At 43.1% G+C, this 21,412-nt stretch overlaps 1 protein-coding gene across 8 annotated transcripts in view; it reads left to right on the top strand.

Moving 5' to 3' along the window:
• SULF2 (sulfatase 2) overlaps positions 1-21,412 on the top strand; it is a gene marked incomplete at its 3' end in the record, with an annotated part of 267,812 nt that overhangs the window by 197,551 nt on the left and 48,849 nt on the right. For all 8 annotated transcript variants that reach the window (XM_083618523.1, XM_083618525.1, XM_083618522.1 and 5 more), the window contains one exon: positions 5,227-5,466. In XM_083618523.1, the coding sequence (XP_083474649.1) occupies positions 5,227-5,466 (240 nt within the window). The remainder of the gene's footprint in view (positions 1-5,226; positions 5,467-21,412) is intronic.

Here is a 21,412-nt window from a genome sequence, read left to right as displayed (position 1 = left end):
GCAGAATAAGCTATACAGATCTGTGTAATGTGCATCATGTAGAATTCCAGTTGCAGGATACAGCGCAGCATGTTTATTTTCAAGTAGGCACCAAACATACATAAACCCGGATGTATTGTTGGTGCAGAAAACTACAAAATTAACCTCTTTGTGGGCAGGAACGTATGGTGCTTTCTCTTTTCAGAAGAACTGAAAGGAAGCAAATATCCAGTGTTGATTCACCCATAAGGAGCCAAGATACACTGGTCTCCTCTGTATATGTCAAACAAAAAAATTCCAAGAGTTCCGAATTCTTAGAAAGACTTTATCTCTGGGTCAACTAAAAATGTCTGATCTTATGCCATGCCCTTTCAACATGAGTTTGCAAACATAAACAGGGCTTAGTTATTTGCAATGGAGACCACCTTCTGAAGAGGATGCTCACATTTTCAAAGCAGCAGCATTACTAAGTAACATCAGAACCGAATTGGTGACAACCTGGAAGCTTTTCCTACTCCAGAGGCAGCTGTTTTGCTTAGATTACAGCAACCGATTAACACCCAACCAATGTCCTACAAAAGGAAGGAATCCGATTTCTTCCGCCTCTCCAAAGTTTGTGTTGGGAGGCAGTACGAAGTGAATTTTTGTTGGATGGCTTGGCGCTGTTGTAAAATATTTAAAGCTGGCCTATTTAAGATTGCACGGAAGGGGTACCCTGGATTTTTACCTTCCACTGATCTGTCACTTCACATCAGCTCTCAAGCTGTGGAAGTAGATTAGATCATATGTTTCTGTATTAAAGACTGTTGATATATAGGGACTTGTCATTACAGTGGTTTTATTAAAGGAGGTTAGTGTCCCCAAGGGGGGAGTTAACATGTAGTGTTATTTCTGCACAGATGCCTCTGCTATTTAAAGGGGTTGTTTAAAATTGTGTTTTAATAGCAGAATGACAAAACAGTGATTCAGCCTGGGTTTTGAGGGAAGGGAGAGAGGGTTCGCTTCACAAGATGGAGAGGAAAAAGCTGGTATCTGTGTCTTCCAAACTGTGTTCAGAGTTACATTTGGTCCACAAATGGCCATGCATTTTTTTTAAAAAAAATGGGTGGTGAAGAGCGTTAACATTAGAGGAAGTAGGATGTGCAACAAAATGTTGCAGTGTATCCCCACACCCTAAAAGGAGTGCACCTGCTTGGGGCTCCAGAGAGCTTTGTCATGCTCTTCTGGACTCATTTTTTTTGGGGGGGGGTGAAGTGTCATCTTCTATAATGACTTCCCATGTTGTGAGATACAGCATTAGAGGGCTGGATGCCCAAATCTGAGCATTTTATAGTTATCAGGGAGGATGGAGATGCAGTTATGGAGTGTGGGCAAAAGAAAACACCCCTTTTTCATTCAGTCTGCATCAAAACAGCTTGATCTAGTGCAGGGGTGAACATAAGAAGACCCTGCTGGATTAGGCCCATGGTCCATCTCATCCAGCATCCTGTTATCACAGTGGCCAATCAGGTGCCTGTGGGAAAACTCTCAGGCAGGATCTGAGCACAAGAGCACTCTTCCCCATGCCTGGTGGTTTCAAGGCAGCTGGTGCTGAGAAGCATTACTGCTTTCGTCCATGCAGGCAGAGCACAGCCATCGTGGCTAGTAGTCATCTTTTAAAGCCTTCCAGTTTGGTGGCCATCACTGCCTCGTGCGCAAGTGAGTTCCGTAGATAACTATGTGCTACATGAAGAAATACTTTTTTTTATCTGTCCTGAATCTTCCAACATTCATTCCCATTGGATGCCCATGAATTCTAGCATTATGGGAGATGGAGAAAGGTTTTTCTCTATCACATTGTTCCATGCCATGTGTGTCTTCCTACCCACTTAATTTGTTCATCACATGTATAATATCTCTCTTCTTTCTGCCATAGGGTGGTTAGCCAAATATCCCTACATAGTTGGAAAAGCTAGCTCTCTCGATCCACTTTTTATTATCCTTTTAGTTTCATCTACTTTTGAGGGGGTTGGCCTTCAGAGTGCAGACTTTAAAGCATCTTTGGGCTGTCATCTCTCTCTTAGGGACTAGGTTGTGATGCCATTTTACCACAGACTGGCCTAGAGCCACTTAGGTAATTGAGCACACCTGACCTTTGCTAACTCTGAATGGCTGATGGAGAGATAAAAGGAAATCCCAGTGCCGTGAGCCAGCTAAATATTCTCTAACGTGAGCCTCTTGTCTTGAAAATACATTGGTGCAGGCTTTAGTCAAGTTAAAACTCAGCATGCTATAGCCTGCGGCTGCTCTCACTGGACACCTTTGTGTTCAGGGGCTTAAGGGCAGACAGGTGTGGGACTGGCATCCCCCCAAACATGAAGGCATCTCTTCAATGGCAGGAGAAGGTTGATGGCAACTTGACCTTGTGGCTACTAGAGAGAACTCTTCATCAAGAGAGGCCTGTTCTGCTTCAGTCTTGCATAACAAATCTTATAATTGCTGCAGATATGATACAGAGTCATTTTTGTCTGTTCCAAAATGGCTTAGGAGAGCCCCACTCAAATGCAAACATGTCCATCTCTTTAGAATCTTCCCATATCCTGTAAAAGCTTAAGTCTCTCTCTCCCTCCCTCCCCCAGTCTGCCCATTCTTTATGAAATTTTGCATGCTATTCTAACGATAGAAACCATTATGGGGTGCATAGATTTGTGAAAAGCCTTTGAAGGACAAATTGAAATCTGCTTGTGGGATAAATTCCCAAGGGGGTGGCATTCCCAAGTGGAAAGAGTAACAATGGCAACCGGTCAGAATTCTTATAGGGTGTTCCTGTTAATGTCTGATCACTTCCTACTAAGAGTACACATTCCTTTCATAATGAAGTATTGAAACATATGGAGCCCATTTGTTCTGTTCACGACTATCATAAATTGTGCTACTCACCCTTCACCAGCAGGTCCCAGGGCAGGCTGCAACAATTTAAAATTTAAAATGGTTGAAACAGGTTACAATCACAGAAATAGGGTGGGCCCTGAAAAAAAGACACCTCAGGTGTCAAAGGCAAGGGTAAAGAGATGCATCTTCATCATTCAGTATACCTGAAGGAGCGTCTCCACCCCCATCGTTCTGCCCGGACGCTGAGGTCCATCACCAAGGGCCTTCTGGCAGTTCCCTCACTGCGAGAAGTGAGGCTACAGGGAACCAGGCAGAGGGCCTTCTCAGTAGTGGCACCAGCCCTGTGGAACGCCCTCCCATCAGATGTCAAAGATATAAACAACTACCTGACATTCAGAAGACATCTTAAGGCAGCCCTGTTCAGGGAAGTTTTTAATGTATGACATTTTAGTGTATTTTTGGTCTTTGTGGAAGCCGCCCAGAGTGGCTTGGGAAAGCCAGCCAGATGGGCAGGGTACAAATAATAAATTATTATTATTATTATTCACAGAAGGCTTCATGGTGAAGAAGCCAGATGAAGCTCTGTGGAGAAGGAATTCCACAACATGGGGGCTGCCACAAAGAATGCTCTCTCTTGTGAACATGTGAGCAGAGCTTATTTTCCAGCTGGAATTCACCGGAACTGAGTTCCGGCACCTCTCTTTGCACCAAAGGCTGTGGTCAGCACGGCAAGTTCTGGCACCTCTTTTTCTAGAAAAAAAAAGTCCTGCTTGTGAGTGAGGTGGAACTATTAAGATCAGGAGTAGGGACCCTCTTAACATTTGGGAGAGTTAGGTGGGAAGTCAGCCATCTTTCAGATATTTGGGGGCTAAGTCGTTTTAAACACTAACTTAAGAAACTTGAATTGGGCCCAGAAAAGCATTTTTAATCCAGTCCACACTGTCTCCCCACCTTCCCCATTTCCTTGTACTGAACTTATTTTTAGTTTATCACGAGAGAGAGAGAGAGAGAGAGAGAGAGACTAGTATATGGAGTGATCTGTGGATCAGCCTGTGAGTATTTTTAAAGCAGCCTACAAAACGAGGACTCCCCCCCCCCCATCTAAAGTTTAGCAGGTCTTAATCTGTTGGATAGATAGAAAATACATAGAATCCCTGGCAATTTCATGCCTGTTGGATGGAAAACACAGAAGTGACAAGCAGCAGAGGAGTCGCTCCCATTGGAAGCAAAACAGATCCTAATAACTAAAAGTAGTTCAATAACAATGAAAATGGCTGAGATGATGAATAATTAAATAAAGTGAATGGAATGGCTGGGTTAAGTAGGGAGAGGACGCAAGGACTTATACTCCAAGAGGAGGCAGTATCTCACTTAGGGTATGGATAAACACTCTATTGCACTGATTCCTATATTCTTCCCTCCATGGGGATGGGGCGCATGGAAGCATAAGACTCGCCCTCCCTCTCCTTTCAGGTTGCATGAGCAAGACCTGTATGTTCATTGTGATCGCCTTCGCTTGTGGACCCACCTTATGCATTTTCTCTTATGTGCTAAAAGTCAATAAAGTTGTGTGATTTAAAAACCTAGGAAGCTGCCGTATATCAGGTCAGGCTGTTGGTCCCTCTAACCCAGTTTGTGTTTTTTGACTGGCTGAGTTCTCCAGAGTCTTGGGCACAGATTTTCCCCATCACCAGCTACTTGAACCTTCCCCAAGTAAAAGTGGATTGAAAGTGGTGCCTTCAGCATGCAAAGCATTACAGCTGAGTTTTGGCCCTTTCCCTGTTTGCATTAGAAGAGGATTAGAACAGTACATCTCTTGAGTCTTTCCTTAATCCACTCACAGAGCAATGATTATCAGAACAAAGTGATAGTTTTGAAGTTCCTTTGCCCCAAATTGTTTTCTTTGCTGGTTCACTGTGATACAGAATTTGTTTTCATCGTTATTTTTTAAAAAACCACCGAAAATTGTTCGGCTTAAAAACAAACAAACACACACACAAAATGTAGCTAACAATCTGCCGCAGGGGTAGCCTGAGAGCCATACTGAGCAATAGCAGATTCCCTCAGCAGACCTTGGATTCTATATATACACAGTATGAGGCAATTAAGTCCTAAAACTGAAAGGTTAAAAAGATCTTTTAAAAAAAGTTGAGGGATTTAATTCCAAAGCTACTTACACTACTGTGAAGATGGAACCAGCAGGAGATATTTGGCACAGCCTTCTCCGCCCTCGCTGGTTAAAACAACTATGCTCGTTTTATCATAAAGTGGCTTCTTTTGTCTTACGTGCAATGAAACTTTCTGACAAAGCAGAGCAATGAGCTTTCAGCTCTCTATCTCTTTTTTATGACACGGTGGTGCTTTTTCTTTCCTCAGGTTCAATGCAAGTGATGAATAAGACAAGGAGGATCATGGAACAGGGAGGTGCTCACTTCATCAATGCCTTTGTGACGACACCTATGTGCTGCCCGTCCCGCTCCTCAATTCTCACAGGGAAGTACGTCCACAATCACAACACCTACACCAACAATGAAAACTGCTCCTCTCCGTCTTGGCAGGCCCAGCATGAAATTCGCACGTTTGCAGTGTACCTCAATAACACAGGCTATAGAACAGGTAAGACCGAAATAGGTGAGCTGCTTCCCTGGTAGGTTTTTCAGCCCTATGGCTCACTCCTGAGGCTATCAACTTTGGCACTTGAAGGAATACAATGCATAACTTCTCCTAGTCTCTTGTCATCTGCCCGACAAACCCAGATTTCATTTATGCAGAGACAGATCTCCATTAAACTCATTGGATATTGCTGGCATTGGGATGAGGAATATGACAGAAGATATTTTATGTGTCTTACTATGAAATAAGGTGAAATAGGTACTGGGCACATGATCAAGGGAGCTGTGTGACAGGTGTGACCCATGCAACAGTCCACCAGCCAGACGGATGGCAGAGGAATTTGGTCTGGTTAGCATTTTAATGCCAACCTACCTAACAGACACTTCCTGAAACTATATGTGAGCCAAAACATAACTTTCATTTGAAATTCGCACTTCTCTGAATTTTCTTATGCATTCTCCAGGTGTGTACAAAATGCATATATTAGGGGAGCAGGTGCAAAAATTAGTGAAAGTAACATACGAAAGGGGAAATTGCTTGTAAGAAATGTGTCTATTTGGAGAAATGAGTACTTACGTAAATGCTATCAAAATTTGCAAACAGATGTGGAATGTGATTAGATGAAAATAAGATTGGGGGGGGGGATGAGAGGAACTGAAAGAAACCAAAATGGACAGATTCATCCATCATTACTACCAGGAAGTGCTTCTGCTCAAGTCCTGTTTGAAGGAGTGAGAATTGCACAAGATCAAACGAATGTTGTTACGCAACTCCTGTTCCTTTCAACGCCACTTGGGCAGTTGTGTGTGAAAAGTGACAGCATTTGGACTTCTGTCTTGGGATTCAAACTATCTTGGCCCAGTCTTGATTACTTTAAAACAGAGGTGCTACCTCAGATGGGCTAGAGGCTCATATTGTTTACCCAGCACCTGTCTCTCATCCATTCTTTATTCACTCATTTTGATGGTGGAGGAACACATGTTTAGTCGTTTAGTCGTGTCCGACTCTTCATGACCCCATGGACCAGAGCACGCCAGGCACTCCGGTCTTCCACCGCCTCCCGCAGCTTGGTCAGAGTCATGTTTGTTTGTTTGTTCATTGGATTATATATAAATATATAATCCAATTCCATACTGCCTCATCTTGCCTGCTCAAACAGCACATCTCTAATCACCAGCTTCCCCTCCCCTGGGCCTGAACGCTATCCTTGCAAATCCAAAATCCCTATCATCTAAGCCCCTAAGAAAAACACTATGGAAAATCGCATAGAATTTTTTTTTGCTCTCCAGCGCTATCTGGTGTTGCATGTTTATAGCACATTCAGAACACTGTTTTTTAACTAATGTAGCTGAGCCTCCAGTCTAGTGGTCTCAGAGCCATTGTTGCACTTCTGCAGCATTGAGAATTACAACATTCAAGGCTTGAGCTAATGCCCACAGCTACTTTGGAGCAAACTCTGGATCCACATTTCTGTCTTGCAGGCTGGCAGGAGACCTTGTGATTAACGTAGTGTAATCATTGCCATCTTATGGCAAGTCAAGCGGGTGTGTTTTCATACCATTCTTGTGTCTGAATGCTATTTTGGGAGGTGAAGAGCAATAATTAATACTTATGCTCTATGGAACAATAGAGTTGCCTGTCTAGACGGAAGCCTTGAGGTGTTACTGCAATTTAAAAGTTGACTAGTAAACATAGTAACATTACTTTCTAGCTTCTCATGTTGCTTCTATTCAGCAGCCAGGCTAGGAACGTGTCTTTGAAGAAATTAGATAATTTCCTTGCTTTGTTCTGCTCAGATAAAGACCCTGAATTAGTCTGTGATGGAATAAATTGAGGGAAGTGTGGACACCCTATTACTCTGTAGCTGTTTCCTTTTGTTTTATTAATAAGGGCATTAATGTTTTGGGGCCTACAAAATGTGCCACAGACAAAAGTTAACACCTGCTTTTGTCCTTTCTGTCCGTACTGGATTTGTTGTTGTTTGATCAATCCCAGCTGTCTGAGCGTTGTGGAGCCAAATTGTGAAAAACTGTGTCATGCTCACTCGCAGCTCTGAATTCCTAGCATTGATTCTAGGTGAATAAGTTCAGGTACAAGTTATGTTGAATATGCAGTGAAAACTCACTGGATATTGAGCTGCACCTAGTGAGTGCACCTTGCAAACCATTGTTTTAATTTGAATATGCTTTTATCCCTTTGTTTATGTCAGAGGTGCAAATGAGCTGCGCAAAGTGGCTTTTTGCAAACCTTCCTGTGCTGCTTTTGGAGATTGAGAGAGATAGGAACAGCACTGACTGGGTGGGGGAAGCGGTTTCCATTGAATGAAAACTGCTTTCTGCTCCATGAGCAAGGTGTGTTCCTACCATCCATCAGATGATGGGGCGTTTGAAACACACCTTGCTCCGGCAAAGAAACAATTGGGAGACCACCCTCAGCTCCTGGTTGTACCTTTAAAGCCCTACCCTTATCCACCCCATGTTGCTGTTAGTCGTGTCCGACTCTTCGTGACCCCATGGACCAGAGCATGCCAGGCACTCCTGTCTTCCACTGCCTCCCACAGTTTGGTCAAATTCATGCTGGTAGCTTCGAGAACACTGTCCAACCAACTCGTCCTCTGTCTTCCCCTTCTCCTTGTGCCCTCAATCTTTCCCAACATCAGGGTCTTTTCCAGGGAGTCTTCTCTTCTCATGAGGTGGTCAAAGTACTGGAACCTCAGCTTCACGATCTGTCCTTCCAGTGAGCACTCAGGGCTGATTTCCTTCAGAATGGAGAGATTTGCAGTCCATGGAACTCTCAAGAGTCTCCTCCAACACCATAATTCAAAAACATCAATTCTTCGGCGATCAGCCTTCTTTATGGTCCAGCTCTCACTTCCATACATCACTACTGGGAAAACCATAGCTTTAACTATACGGACCTTTGTTGGCAAGGTGATGTCTCTGCTTTTTAAGATGCTGTCTAGGTTTGTCATTGCTATCCACCCCATACCTGGTGCCATGTATTATTATTATTATTTATTTTAAGTTGTTTTAAGCTGTTTTTAATATTGTGTAATATTTTAATATCAATGTTGTGTTTCACTTGTTGTAACTCGTCCTGGGTAAAGAGTGGGTTGTTGATTATGATGATGCACACTATATCAAACTTGGCATGGTGGGCCAAGTTAGGTCTGCAAACTGGTGGTTCCACACCTAGATTTTGGAACATATAAACAAAATCTATCACAAACCTCAGGCTAATTCCAAACTAATAAAAAACAAAATTGAGACGTACCAAACACCTGATTAAAAACACAATATCTATCATAATCCATAACATAATACACAAACTGAGCATCCAATAGTACAATAATGCAAAGAAACCTTATATCTTATCAGTTAAAGCAGAACAATAACATGACTGTACCATGTCGAAATGCTCCAAATAGAGGATATTTTGTTATTGTTGTTTAAAAGGTTATGAGATATCTGTTTCATTTCTTCTTTCTCCTTCGATCACTGTAGAGTAAATAAAGTTCACTGTAAGCTTTTCTGATTTCTTTTTCTCTGTGGTCCCTGTAGAGCACAGAGTGCATTTAGGGTTTCATCAGGGAATTCTCACGCAGGCAGACTCATTCTCAGCAATGGGCAATCATTCTGTCACCACCAGCTTAAAAAACATCTGCACAGCCACCAAAAATCAATGGATGATGTCATTGGACTGCTGTGTTGCACTTAGCCAGAGGATCAGAAAGCACTCTCTGAATGCATGTTTTGCATTCTTTCAGAGCGGGCCTTCACCACTTCTTTTACTCATCTCCAGCGTTTGAAACTCCCATTGTTCTAGGCACGTTTTGCAACAAGGAATATCATTAGCGCAAGCAGTTTCTGAGCTCTGGGTGCATTGCTGCGCCTAACATTTCAGATTAAAACTGCAGAGTGGAAGGAAAGGAGGACCTTTTTCTGCCTCCTCACTTCCAGCGACTCTCTGAAGACTGGAGAGGAGACCCTCTTAAGAATATTGGGGGGGCAGGCAGGGGAAGCATGGCTTTGTTTTTTGCAGTCTCCAGATGAGGACTAGGCCATGTGAAAAATGAACATAAGATTCTAGCTGCAGTTCATTCATTTTCAGCTTTGAATTCTTCTTATTAAAAAAGTGCACCTAGACATTCTGTTGTTGCACCCATAACCTAGGTCAGGCTTCCTCAACCTCGGCCCTCCAGATGTTTTGAGACTATGATTCCCATCATCCCTGACCACTGGTCCTGCTAGCTAGGGATCGTGGGAGTTGTAGGCCAAAAACACATGGAGGGCCGAGGTTGAGGAAGCCTGACCTAGGTTTAAGGTGCCATTTAGCTCCTAGCTTTCATATCTCAGTTTCTAACACTGCTCATCTCACTTGGGTTTCCACTGCAGCAAGTTTTGTAGTCACTTGGAAATGGGGAGAGTTGCGGGGAAAGACATTGTGACTGTTTCTTGCCCCCTGACTCAGACTCCATTGCCGTCACTTCCTGCTCCACTACTATCACCAGCTGGTTGAGGTCCATCTCCCTCCACGGTGGCTCTGCAGGAAGGGTAGTGGAAAGAGCTGCCAGACTACCTTCTCCCTCTCTCACACTCAGGGATTGAAAGGTGGGGAGCTCTGTCCTCCATCCCTGAGTGCTAGCCTTCAACCACCCCCTCTGCTTCATCTCCTTCATCAACCTCCACTCAAGAATGCTAAACCATGCCAGATCCATGCCAAATCCTTGCCAGATCCTGACTAAACCATACCAGATTCTAACAGAGGGGCACACGACACCTTTTGCATCTGGCTCTTTCATCCCACAGCCACCATTTTGCATTTGGTTCCAGTCGGTGGGCCTTGAGTTTCCAGTAAACAAACTGTTCTGTAGCTCTCCTCCTTGGTACAGCCCTGGTCAGAGATCCTGGAATCTGATATTCTGTTCCCTGCCCCACACTGTCTTGTCATAATCCTTCTGTGCTGAATTGTTTTTCAAAAATTCAGTTCAACCCTCAACTTAGATTCATAATGCTTAAAAAATCTTTGAATGAACTTCTGCATGGACTATTGTCTTTAGCCACTTCTCCTAGCTTTGAACACTGTATTTATTTTTACTTTTCTGTGGTCAGCATCGCAGCCAGATACTAACAAGGAAGCGCTTCTTCCATCATAAGTTGTCTTGCAGGTTTTCCAATTCTGCTTTCCATTTGCTATCCCTAGCTCCACCCGAGTGGATGACTGCAGATGAATTTTGTCCACAGTGATCATCTTTTAACCTGTTCCTTTATTTGCACTGTGGCATTTCTTTTCCCCATAGCAATAGCAGCAGAGGTTTCGAAAGAGGAATAAAATCCAGGCAGATGCAGATGTAGCCAGGTTTAATATTGCTACTGCTACCAGCAGTGGAGAAATGCTACTTTGTGCGGTCAGGTAAATCAGCAGAAATTGGGATTCGCCCATACTTTGGAGAATGGGAGTAAGCAAGCACAGCATGTGGACAGCATTTCATTTTTTAGACCTGTGGGTGGATGGGTGTTTGAGAGAGCAAAGCTGTGTGTGTGATTACATTTATATCCCACCTTTCCTCCACGGAGCTCAAAATGGTGCATGTGGTTCCCCACCTCCCCATGTTATTCTCACAACCCTGTGAGATAAGTTAGGCTGAGAGACAATGACTGTCCCAAGGTCACCCTGTGAGGCTGAGTAAAATGTTGGCCACTGGCCCTGGTCCAACCACTACACCAAATTAGTATACAAATATGTACCCACTTGTTGCATTCATAAAAATTAAAAAATTAAAAAATTGCAACTGGCAACGTGCTGGACATGATTGGGAAAAACAGGTTTTGTTGAAGACTAGAGGATACTTTGCCAGGACCCTTTCTGCATGAATATTGACTGCTGTCTTTTAGAAAAATGCCTGTGTGATAAGAGGCAGCCAAATATTAAGGCTGTAAGGTCATATCTCCATATTTGATATATACAGACAGTGAGGAGTTGTTCTTGTGTGCCAAAGGACCCTACCCATATAGAGAGGTCCCTGTATTTTCTTGTGTGCTTCTGGAAGTTGGGCAGGAAAGCAACTTAAGTAAACATTTCAAGTTAAAAGTTGAAGGTTTAGTCTATGGAAGATCTACCACTTGCAGGCTGAGTCATCGGTGCATTAAAGCATGGCCACTCTTGAACAGGGTGTGGCAAAAGAAGATTGAAGGAGGAAACAAAGGACTCATTGCAGTGAGGATTTATTGGTGTCAAAAAACTGTTTCTGCTAAAGTCTCCTTATGTAAACATTTACAAAAGGAATGATCTGCTTGCGTTTTTCTTTCTTTCTTGTTGGCTGTATCTCCTTCCAGGAGATAGCATTTAAGAGAAAGAATGTGACTTGGGAAGATAGGTCTGTTCCTTGTTCCTGGAGTCAAGAGTAACATGGCGTTCAAGTGGGAGCAAGGGCATAGCTGATAAGGAAGCAGGATCTTGGCATGAAGGGAAAGAGGTCAGGTCATTAGGGGGCTAGCAAGATGTTCATGGGACAGGTTAACTCAGCTTCTTCAGAATTTCCAACTGGCTTATTTTATTTTATTACTTTATTTTATTCATAAAATTTGTACACCTTTTGATTGTAAAGAACCACAAAGTGGTTTAGGTGCATTATATATCCATTCCCAAAGCAAAAAGCCTTAACAGCCAACAAAAAGATTCAGTAATAAAAATTGCATAGGCATTGTCAGGGAACTGTCATCGGAAGAACCGGAGGTGCAAGGGCTCCCAGAGGTTGGGAGAGACTTATCAGCTGAGGAGGGAACCAGCAGGGGGAGAGAAAGAGCTCCAAGGGAAAGTGAGTCGGAAGGATGGCTCAGAGACAATTCCAGCGAGAACAGTGGGGAGGTTTCAGGACCTCCTATAGGGACACCCACTCCTCGCCGGAAACTGTCACGCAGAGAGTCCAGAAGGCGTGTTTCCGTTAAGGAGCTTTTATGCTGGAAGAAATTCCGTAAACGCCCACTGTCTGATTCTGCCAGCGACTGACGGAGCCATGCTGATGGAGCTCCGTTACAGACAGGGGTTTGTGGACTTAGCCAAACCCTGAGGGACTAGAAACTTTACACACAAGCAGCTCATCATCCCATCACAGGCATGTTAACACACTTAGAATTCAACAACATAAATCATTGGTGTTCTCCAAATGCATGGGGAAACAAAAACAGCTGCACAGCGTTCCCTCAAGCTGGTCTAGCTTTGCGCGAAGCCTCCTCAGGGCACAGGGAGTCTTCATCCCCGTGCCCTCCGGAGGCTTTGTGCAGCAAAGCCTGAAGCTAGAACAGCAAGATGGAGCGCATATTTTTAACCTTTTTAGAAAAAGTTGTTATCTGTTGTCAAGGCTGCCCAAGGTCCCAGCTCACAAAGGACCAACGCTGCTTTCTAATTAAATACAAAAGTCTTTATTGAAGTTCAGTTTCACTTCCAGAGCCGCAGCGCGCAGCCCCACGTCTCAACTGTCAGACCGCTGATGACCCTTCTGAATCTCCTCCCCCTGTACACCAATTTAAGACCCTAGCCTTGCTCCACCTTTTCCGCTGCTCCTTCCTCCTCTGGGTCCGCCTGCCCGCCGGGGTCTCGCCCTTCCTAGCCTCCTCTGACGCTGATTCCCCTGAGCCTTCTCCCTCCCTCCGGCGGGCTTTAGGAGCTGGTTCCCCATCCGGGTCTCCTGCTGTCCCGCGCGCCTGTACATTTGAACTTGGCGCGCGCGCCCAGCCAGCCGTTTTCCTCCTAACCGTTTCACTGCTGCTGTCACTGCTTCCCCCTTCGGGTGGGCTAGCTGCAACTGACCTCCCCTCCATTCCCCCACTCTCCGATGGAGGCGTGGTCAGCCCTGACTTACTCTCCCTCCCCTCCGGAGGAGACGCTAGCCCTGACACATGTGACTCTTCCCCCCCACTACGCTCTGGTGGGGAAACTGGTCCCGATCCTCCACTGCTGCTTTGGGGTTCCCCTCTGGCTCCTTGTTTCTGGTGCGTCCCCCCTGGGACCCCCCTTGCCCTGACCATCGGAGCCCCCTTCTGGGAATCTTCTGATTCGCTGGAGAAGCTCATGGAATATCTCGGGCCACTGTCATAGTCCCCTACGCTTCCCTCGGATTCTTCCCCTTCGCTCTCCAATTCCTTTCTCCCCAGTGCTCCTGCTCCTGATTCCCTGACATCTGTATTCATTTTTGTCAGGGCATGACTGAACCCCCCACCCCATCCTGGCTTCAGCACAATGGGGGGCATTTTAGGAAGAGGGATGCAAATAGTTTTTGCCCCACATACCAACTGTAGGTTTTATTTTCCTTACTGCTATATGTCACAGATGCAAGCATGCATAAGTTTACTATAAAATCAATTAAGCACAAAATGCAATCAATTAAACACAATGTGTTGTTCCTGTGAAATACTTTCTATAGAACCATGGGTTTTTTTTAAGTTCACCAGCCACTGCTAATGCATCTAACAGCGGATAATATTGCTAGAATAAACAAAAAATTTTTTTCCTTCCAGTAGCACCTTAAAGACCAACTAAGTTAGTTCTTGGTATGAGCTTTCGTGTGCATGCACACTTCTTCAGGTACCATGCATGCACACGAAAGCTCATACCAAGAACTAACTTAGTTGGTCTTTAAGGTGCTACTGGAAGGAAAAAAAAATTTTGTTTTGACTATGGCAGACCAACACGGCTACCTATCTGTAATTGCTAGAATAATAACTGAATGGTAACCTTTTGCAAATAAGTGGTTGATTGTAAAGGGAAGAAAATTGCTCAAAGAGACAAAAGGGCAAATAACGGAAGTATATTATTGAAGGTTGCAGAATAAGTCAGAGCCAGGAATAGGGACTCTGGTTTCTGAGTCACAGTTCTCTGTGCTGACTCCTAACCACTGAAACCAGATCTAATCCCACTGGGACGTCTCTGTTTATGCTGTATGCATTACAGCCGAGGTAAAAAAAGAAGGCCTGAATTCAACATTGAACCAAGAAAGGGGTGTTTTATTCTGCAGCAAATAGTCCTAGAATGATTATAAATGATACCTGGAAGGTAGCTTCTGAAGCATGCAACATCAGAATTGTGCTGAGGAGGTCCTAATGGCAAGAATCTAACCTGTACAGCTCATTTCATGTGTATACTTGCAAAAAGTGGAACCTACAGGGTGGAATTCAACATAGTTCTAAGGGAAATGTTCCGTCAGCAGAAGGATTTGTATTTGCAGAATAAGATTTCCCCACGTGTCCTTCATGCCCCCTAAATCTGATCTAGGGGATCCTACAACCCTCTGGAGATTTTGGGAGGATGTGAGGTGCACATGGGGGAGGGGAATGGGAAAGTCTGTTGCAGAAATCCTTGCACTGATGGGAAGCCATAGTAGAATGCTAGCCTTTAATCCAGACTTGCTATGCATCCAGACCAAAAATCTTGTCATTCTTGTTCATTGCCTCATAACTAATATTGACATATTTTCCATGCATGTGTTTCTTCCTTTACATTCTCTTCCCCCACACCCCATGTTAATTTCTATTTTTCCAGCGTTTTATAATAACTAACAAAACATGCTAGAGATACCCTCTCTGCATGGGGGGCGGGGAGTCCCATCAAATAAATTGTTCAGAAAGCAGGTTTCCAAAATCCATGGAAAAGAAATCAATAACAATATCCGATGGGAAACCCATTCAAGAAAAGGGGGATATGTGGAATATATTATCATTCCTTACCCAACAGCAGTAAATTGCTTCATTAAAGCCTGACCCTTACCCAGTGTGTGTTAAGATAAATGGTTTGACCTTTTGTAGAAAACAATTGATCAGAATGGGAATTCTCAACTAATAGCCTATATCTTCCTACCGAAAAGTAGCAACAATAGATTTAAGTATCCTCCACTGACTCAGAATCCTTGGGGAGAGATCCACTAAAAGCTATACAGCTGATTGGCAATAAGTGGTAATTAGCAACAAAAGTTAATAAGAATATGTAAAAAATGAACTGACAAATGGACGAAAATATTGAGTTATAATATGCTATGATATAGAGTTAAGATAAATGAAAAAGGGTAAGGATTTGCTGAATTGATTATGTAAATGGGAATACAAAAGGGGGAGGTGCGAGGAGGTCAAGGAAACAAGCAAATGAACTTAAAGATATCAAAAAATGGATTTGCTTTTTAATTTTTTCCTATCTACTTGTTTTCTGTATTTTGTATTTTTCTTTTTCTTGTTTATTCTTCTATGAATTTTTGTATTTTTTGTATTCCTTTCCTATTTTTTACTTTTCTCTGTTGGTTTTTTCATTTTGTAAATTTTTGTTTTTTGTAAAATCCCAATAAATATCTTTTTTAAAAAAAGCTATACAGCTGATTGATTTATTGCTAAACTTGATTTTTACCACTGATGTGTATTGAAACACTTTCGTTAAAATCATAGAACTGCATGAAAACTTAATCTAAAAGCCTTTTTAGATCTAGTTTGGTTTCTGTCTTTAATAATTGTAAAGATGTCAACCATTCTTCACTGTAAGAAGCCAGCTGCTAGCCCTCCACACCTTCAGGTACCCCATTAATGATCAGATTCTTGTGAGGAATTAACATGGTTGGTCCCTCACGTGCCTCAGTATATTTGATGATGTATCCTGAAAAAAAGGGAGACAGCCTGGATGTATCCATATCTATAAAAATGAAGCTAAAGAATCAATACAAACATTTAATGCTCCCTTGCCACACTGCAAACCATTATAAGTCTATTTTCTTTCTCTTCCCCCCTTCTCCCTTTATTTTTACCTGAATATATCTTTGCTCAGTGTATTTTTAAATTGTCTTAAGAGGCTTCTCCTTTCATTTTTCCTCCATTGCTAATGTATTGTTCTGAAGGGATGCCAGCACCTGCCTTTAAAGAATAATGCTTTCTCATATTGATTTATCATTTCAGCCAAGAAGTAATATTTAGTTTGGTATTTGCAAAGAAATGGGATTCTTATCTTGAAGCCGTCAGAACAGTAAAAACCTAAGCAGGGTATTTGCCCGTTTGTCAAAGGCTTTCTGCAATCCATGTTAGATTTAGATCTTATGGAGACTGCATTACTAAAATAAAGAAACAGAAAAGGCTTTGTTGCATTATTGAACCCATGACTTTTTCGGAAAGGTGATATAATTCCCTTGAGAATACGAGCAATTTATAGAAGCCTAAGAATATACTCTGGCCCTGGTGTATATGCCACATTCCCAGCTTTGATCTTGTTCTGCCATTAACATGCGGAACTGCTGTTGAAAATTTGGAAGGTGGAGCTACACGTTCCATGTCATTCTGTGGTGTGTGTTTTTGCCGGAGTTTCTTCTTGCGGCTGTTGCGAAATGCAGCTGTTGAAGATACAGTTTGAAGAGGGAAGCTGTCATACGATGAGAGCTGTCATTTCCCCCACAAAATAATCACTGCCATCCTTCTGATTTTACCTCGTCAGGGGAAAGCTGCAGTTCCTCATGGTTCCTTTTCTCCACCCCACAGTTTGAGAGCTATTTTGAGTGGTGAAAAGCCATTGGAAAAATAGGAAACCCCTCTCCTCTAGCATTCCTCTTCCCCTTCAAATTCGATTTTTGTAACACAAAATTAAGAATCATGGGAACTACATTGGACACACGCGCTCACAATGACCCACACGCGCTCACAATGACCCACTTTGCATGTAATGCTAAGCTAAACTGTGGCTTAGCATGAACCTGTGAGGTCATGGCTGCTGTGCTCCTTCCCCAGTCCTCTTGTTATGCTACCCAGGACTAGGCAATGGTTTAGTGTAGCATGTCATTTGAACCTGAGCTCCTGGTTTGTCTTGCTCAAGACACATCAGGAGCTGTAACCAAGGATTATTCTTCAATTTACTGCTCACAGTTTGTCTGAATCAGACAAACCAGGAGCCCCAGGTTCAGACAAGCCAAACCATGGCTTAGCTGCAGGCAGCTTGGCAGCTGGGCGACCAAGGAAGGAGTGCAACTGCTGCCGTGATCTCCTTTCCAGTAACCTCCACACTAATGCATCCACACTAAGCTTGGTATTATGTATGAACTGAGCCAGGAGTAACTCAGTGAACTCAGCAAGACCCAGTGGGACAACAAGGAGAAGGGCCTTTTTGGTTGTGCCCTTCGCTTATTGGTTGTGCCCTTGGCTTATTGTGATTCATTAGTTGTATTTGAAAATTTATTGTTTGCTGATGATGTATTAATAAGCGTGGTGCTGTGTTAGCACGACCTTGGTTGTGTCACGTTTGGAGGCAAAGCTGGCAAGTTGCAAGGCTTCCTTATAGAAAGTGTAGCTATATAGCAGCTTACTCTGTTTTATTGAAGAAAATCAGGGTATTTTAATGCCATCATCACCACAGAGGTGTCTGTGGAAGGGATATATTGATTGAAAATGTTTAGCCAACCAGATTGGTAGTTGGATTCCTATTGAGGATATTTGGTGAGCCAACATGACAGTGATGTGGAATTGAGGACTGGAGTGATCATCCTGTGATACTATGGCTGTGGACAAAGCTCTATTGAATAAATGTTTTTTTATTTATAAATAAATAAATGCAAGAACTTGAACAAAACCCTGGTTAAGCATACTCAGCCTTCTCAAGCCAGCGTGGTGTAGTGGTTAAGAGCGGTAGTCTCGTAATCTGGTGAACCGGGTTCGCTTCCCCGCTCCTCCACATGCAGCTGCTGGGTGACCTTGGGCTAGTCACATTTCTCTGAAGTCTCTCAGCCTCACTCACCTCACAGAGTGTTTGTTGTGGGGGAGGAAGGGAAAGGAGATTGTTAGCCGCTCTGAGACTCCTTAAGGGGAGTGAAAGGCAGGATATCAAGTCCAAACTCCTCTTCTTCTTCTTCAATGAACTATGCGTACTGCTGTTTCCAATCTGGAGACAAGCGCGTTCTGGGAACTAACATGGAACTGGCTCTACATATCCTGTTTGGCTTCTCCAAACCTCTTAATTTCTTTGCAGGAACAACTTTCCTTGAGTAATACACCCCCAGGCACTCCCTAGTTACATTTTGCTTTGTTTTAGTCCTCAAATTTTGTTTCATCCCTGTTGCCCTTGCTTCAGATGCTACTCTAAGCTCCAGGGTTTGAAACTGGAATGAAATTTCAACTAAATCCTGTTCCTCATGAATCCCGTAATCAGTAAATACCCTTTAGCATACATTTATGGAAAGGAAAGGGAAACTTGGAGCAGTGTTAGGTTTTCATACCTTAACTCACAGAGAAACATCAACCAACATTTATAAAAACATAGACGTCTGTGCTTCTTGCCAAAGTTTCTCCAGAAAGAAGCTACTTTAAAATGTCATGGTATCTTACAGTTCCTTGTGTCTGAAAGCGACTTCTGGGAGGGTGGAATGTTTGTGGTCAGAAGAACCAGTCAAACTCTTAATGGGTGGGAGGTTTCTCTTAATTGAGTTCATTAAGACTATACTGTCTCCTTTGTCTATTTATTTATAAACCCATGTTTTTCCTAGTGCGTCTTCCAACTTTATTGCTAAATGGAACAAAACCAATTCTGTTTATAAAGGTACTTTTTACATAACATAAGCTGGGACCTTTCCAGAGTTAAGCAATCTTGTAAAATAAATAAATATTGTGGGCAAAATTATACATACATACATTTATTATTTTATTTTTAAAAAATAGCCCTGAGGTCTGAATGTGGCACTGTAAGTTTGTGAAAAATCTTATCAGCAGACACAGAACATAATGTAAAGGTTTCTCTGCTCACTGTAGGTAAGAGTCTGCGTAAATGGATTACATTTCCAGGACTCAGATAAATTATAAATTGTGGATTTTTATCCCACTGTTACATTGGACAGAGCTAACAAATTTAGAATGGCAGTATCAAGCATATTAAATGAATGAAACATGCAGCCCAAGGCACAGCACTCTGCAGAAATAATTCACAGCACTGGGGATCCACAAAGCTTGAACTGGCCTTGGTAGCCAACGACAATTTGTACTTGCCAACATTCCTTCTCTGCTGCTGGGGGAAGTGCTCAGGTCTGTGCCATCTTACTGAGCCTTGTGGGCAATGTGAGCCTACAACCTCCATCCTGAGCACTAAGCTGGGGTTAGCAGGCTTGTCCCTGTCCTGCTGAGCCCTGGAGCCATTTGGAAACCAGTGAGGCATTCATATTGCATTGTGCTGAGAGCCTCTTCCCTTCTGCAGGCTCTAGAGATAGGGAGGGTGTTTTGCCAGATTTAAAAAGGCGTCTGCCAGTAGTCAGCTGAAAAGCATGTTAGTGGACCTCCGTGCAGAGCCAAATGTAATTTTACATGACTAGCCTATCAAGAGGTGAAAAGTGTAAGGATGTTTTGGATAGTATCATGGCACCAGGTGCAAAATCTGCTTAGTATTTTGAAACTTAAAAAACAAAAACAAAAACCCACCATGTACAAGCAATGGCAGTATACGGGACATCATGCTAACTTGGGCTAAAATGCTGCTGAAAAGAATTGCTTTGTTTTGCCATTTGGAGATGTTCTGTTCTCCTGTGCCCAACAGCTGTTCCGGCCAGAAGCTTAGAGTTGCGGCTCAGTCATTTATGGAATATCAATTCTCCATCTGTAAAAAATGGTTTTATTGGGTTTTGGGTTTTGGTAGGAAAGGTTTTAATTAGTTTTAGAATGGTTACTTTAGTTTTGTATTTTATCTCTTTTTTTATCTTGTTGCGTGCTGCTTTGATGGCTTCAGGCTGTGAAGTGGTTTATACATTTGTTAAATAAATAAATGAATGGCAAGGAGAGGAGTAGGAATAGTGCTAAATGCAGCTGTGTTTAGTTGTGATATAATGGCGAGGCACGGAAAGCTTCAGATGGCTGTGTTCCAACCTTTCACTGTGGACAAGGATCAATATCCCAATCCATCATCCCTAGATACTGAGGCAAGGAGAAGAAATCTACTCCACTATTCAATTACCCACACATTACTGTGGATTGCACTTAACTCTCTAAATATTGGAAGTGCCTCAGGAAGCAGAGTAACCCGAGAAAGTGTTTGATTCCACAGTCCTTTCTTGGGGAAGCATGGCTGTCCATTTATTGTTTTGCTCCAGTATTCACCCACCTGATGCCCTCCAGATGTTTTAGGCTGCAATTTCCATCAGCCCCGGCTGAGACTGATGAGTGTTGTCATCTTAAACATCTGTAGGGCACCAGGTAGGTGAACGCTGCTTGACACCTTGGCATTTACTTTGCATGTTGCTGTTGTTTTAGTCTGGTTGATGCAGATGACCTAATTTAAGGCAAAGGCCGTGTGACTAACGGTCAGAGTGATGAACTGGAATTTGTTAGCACTGTTCTGGCTTTGCATGAACTTGGATACAAACTAGCTGTTAGGTACCTGTGCAAAATTCCTATGCCTGCCTGTGCAAGGTGACTGGAATTCTTGCATGGTATTTTAATGTATATTAGCTCTTTGCCGGCTGGCTGGCTTCCTTCTTCCTCTTTGCTGCTGGGAAAAGAAGTTGAGCATTGTCATGGAGTGGATGAGGAGCTCTGCAGCAGCACTAGGAGTGCCAACTTGACCCCACAACTGTGGGTGCCTGGGGCCATGGGTGCCATGAAGCATGCATGGCTCCGGCATCAAAATTTGATGGGTGTTTGGGCCCCAGGGCCCCAGGGAGTTGGCACCTATGACCAGCACTGAGGGGGTTGGAAGGAAGCTCTCTGCAGTAGCAGCTGTCAGAGCTGATAGCTGCTGCAGTCACTCTGGGACACTGAACACATACAGTTACAAAACCAAAGTATTTTATTAGGGAGATTTAATCATACATTAAAAACAATGTGCGTAAACAGCACATTGTTTTGTATATCTACTATCTCTTTAGGACTGAGGTGGAAGGAAACCAGTTTTGCTGCTTTGAAGCACCAAGAATGGTGCAGAGTACTGTTTGGTGATGCACTTGTGACATCACAGAGCACAC

Source organism: Podarcis filfolensis (genome assembly GCF_964270895.1).
Source record: "Podarcis filfolensis genome assembly, chromosome: 6".
Classification (NCBI taxonomy): domain Eukaryota; kingdom Metazoa; phylum Chordata; class Lepidosauria; order Squamata; family Lacertidae; genus Podarcis; species Podarcis filfolensis.
The sequence above is the reverse complement of the archived record's forward strand: the minus strand, read 5'-3'. Positions and strand labels throughout refer to the sequence as shown.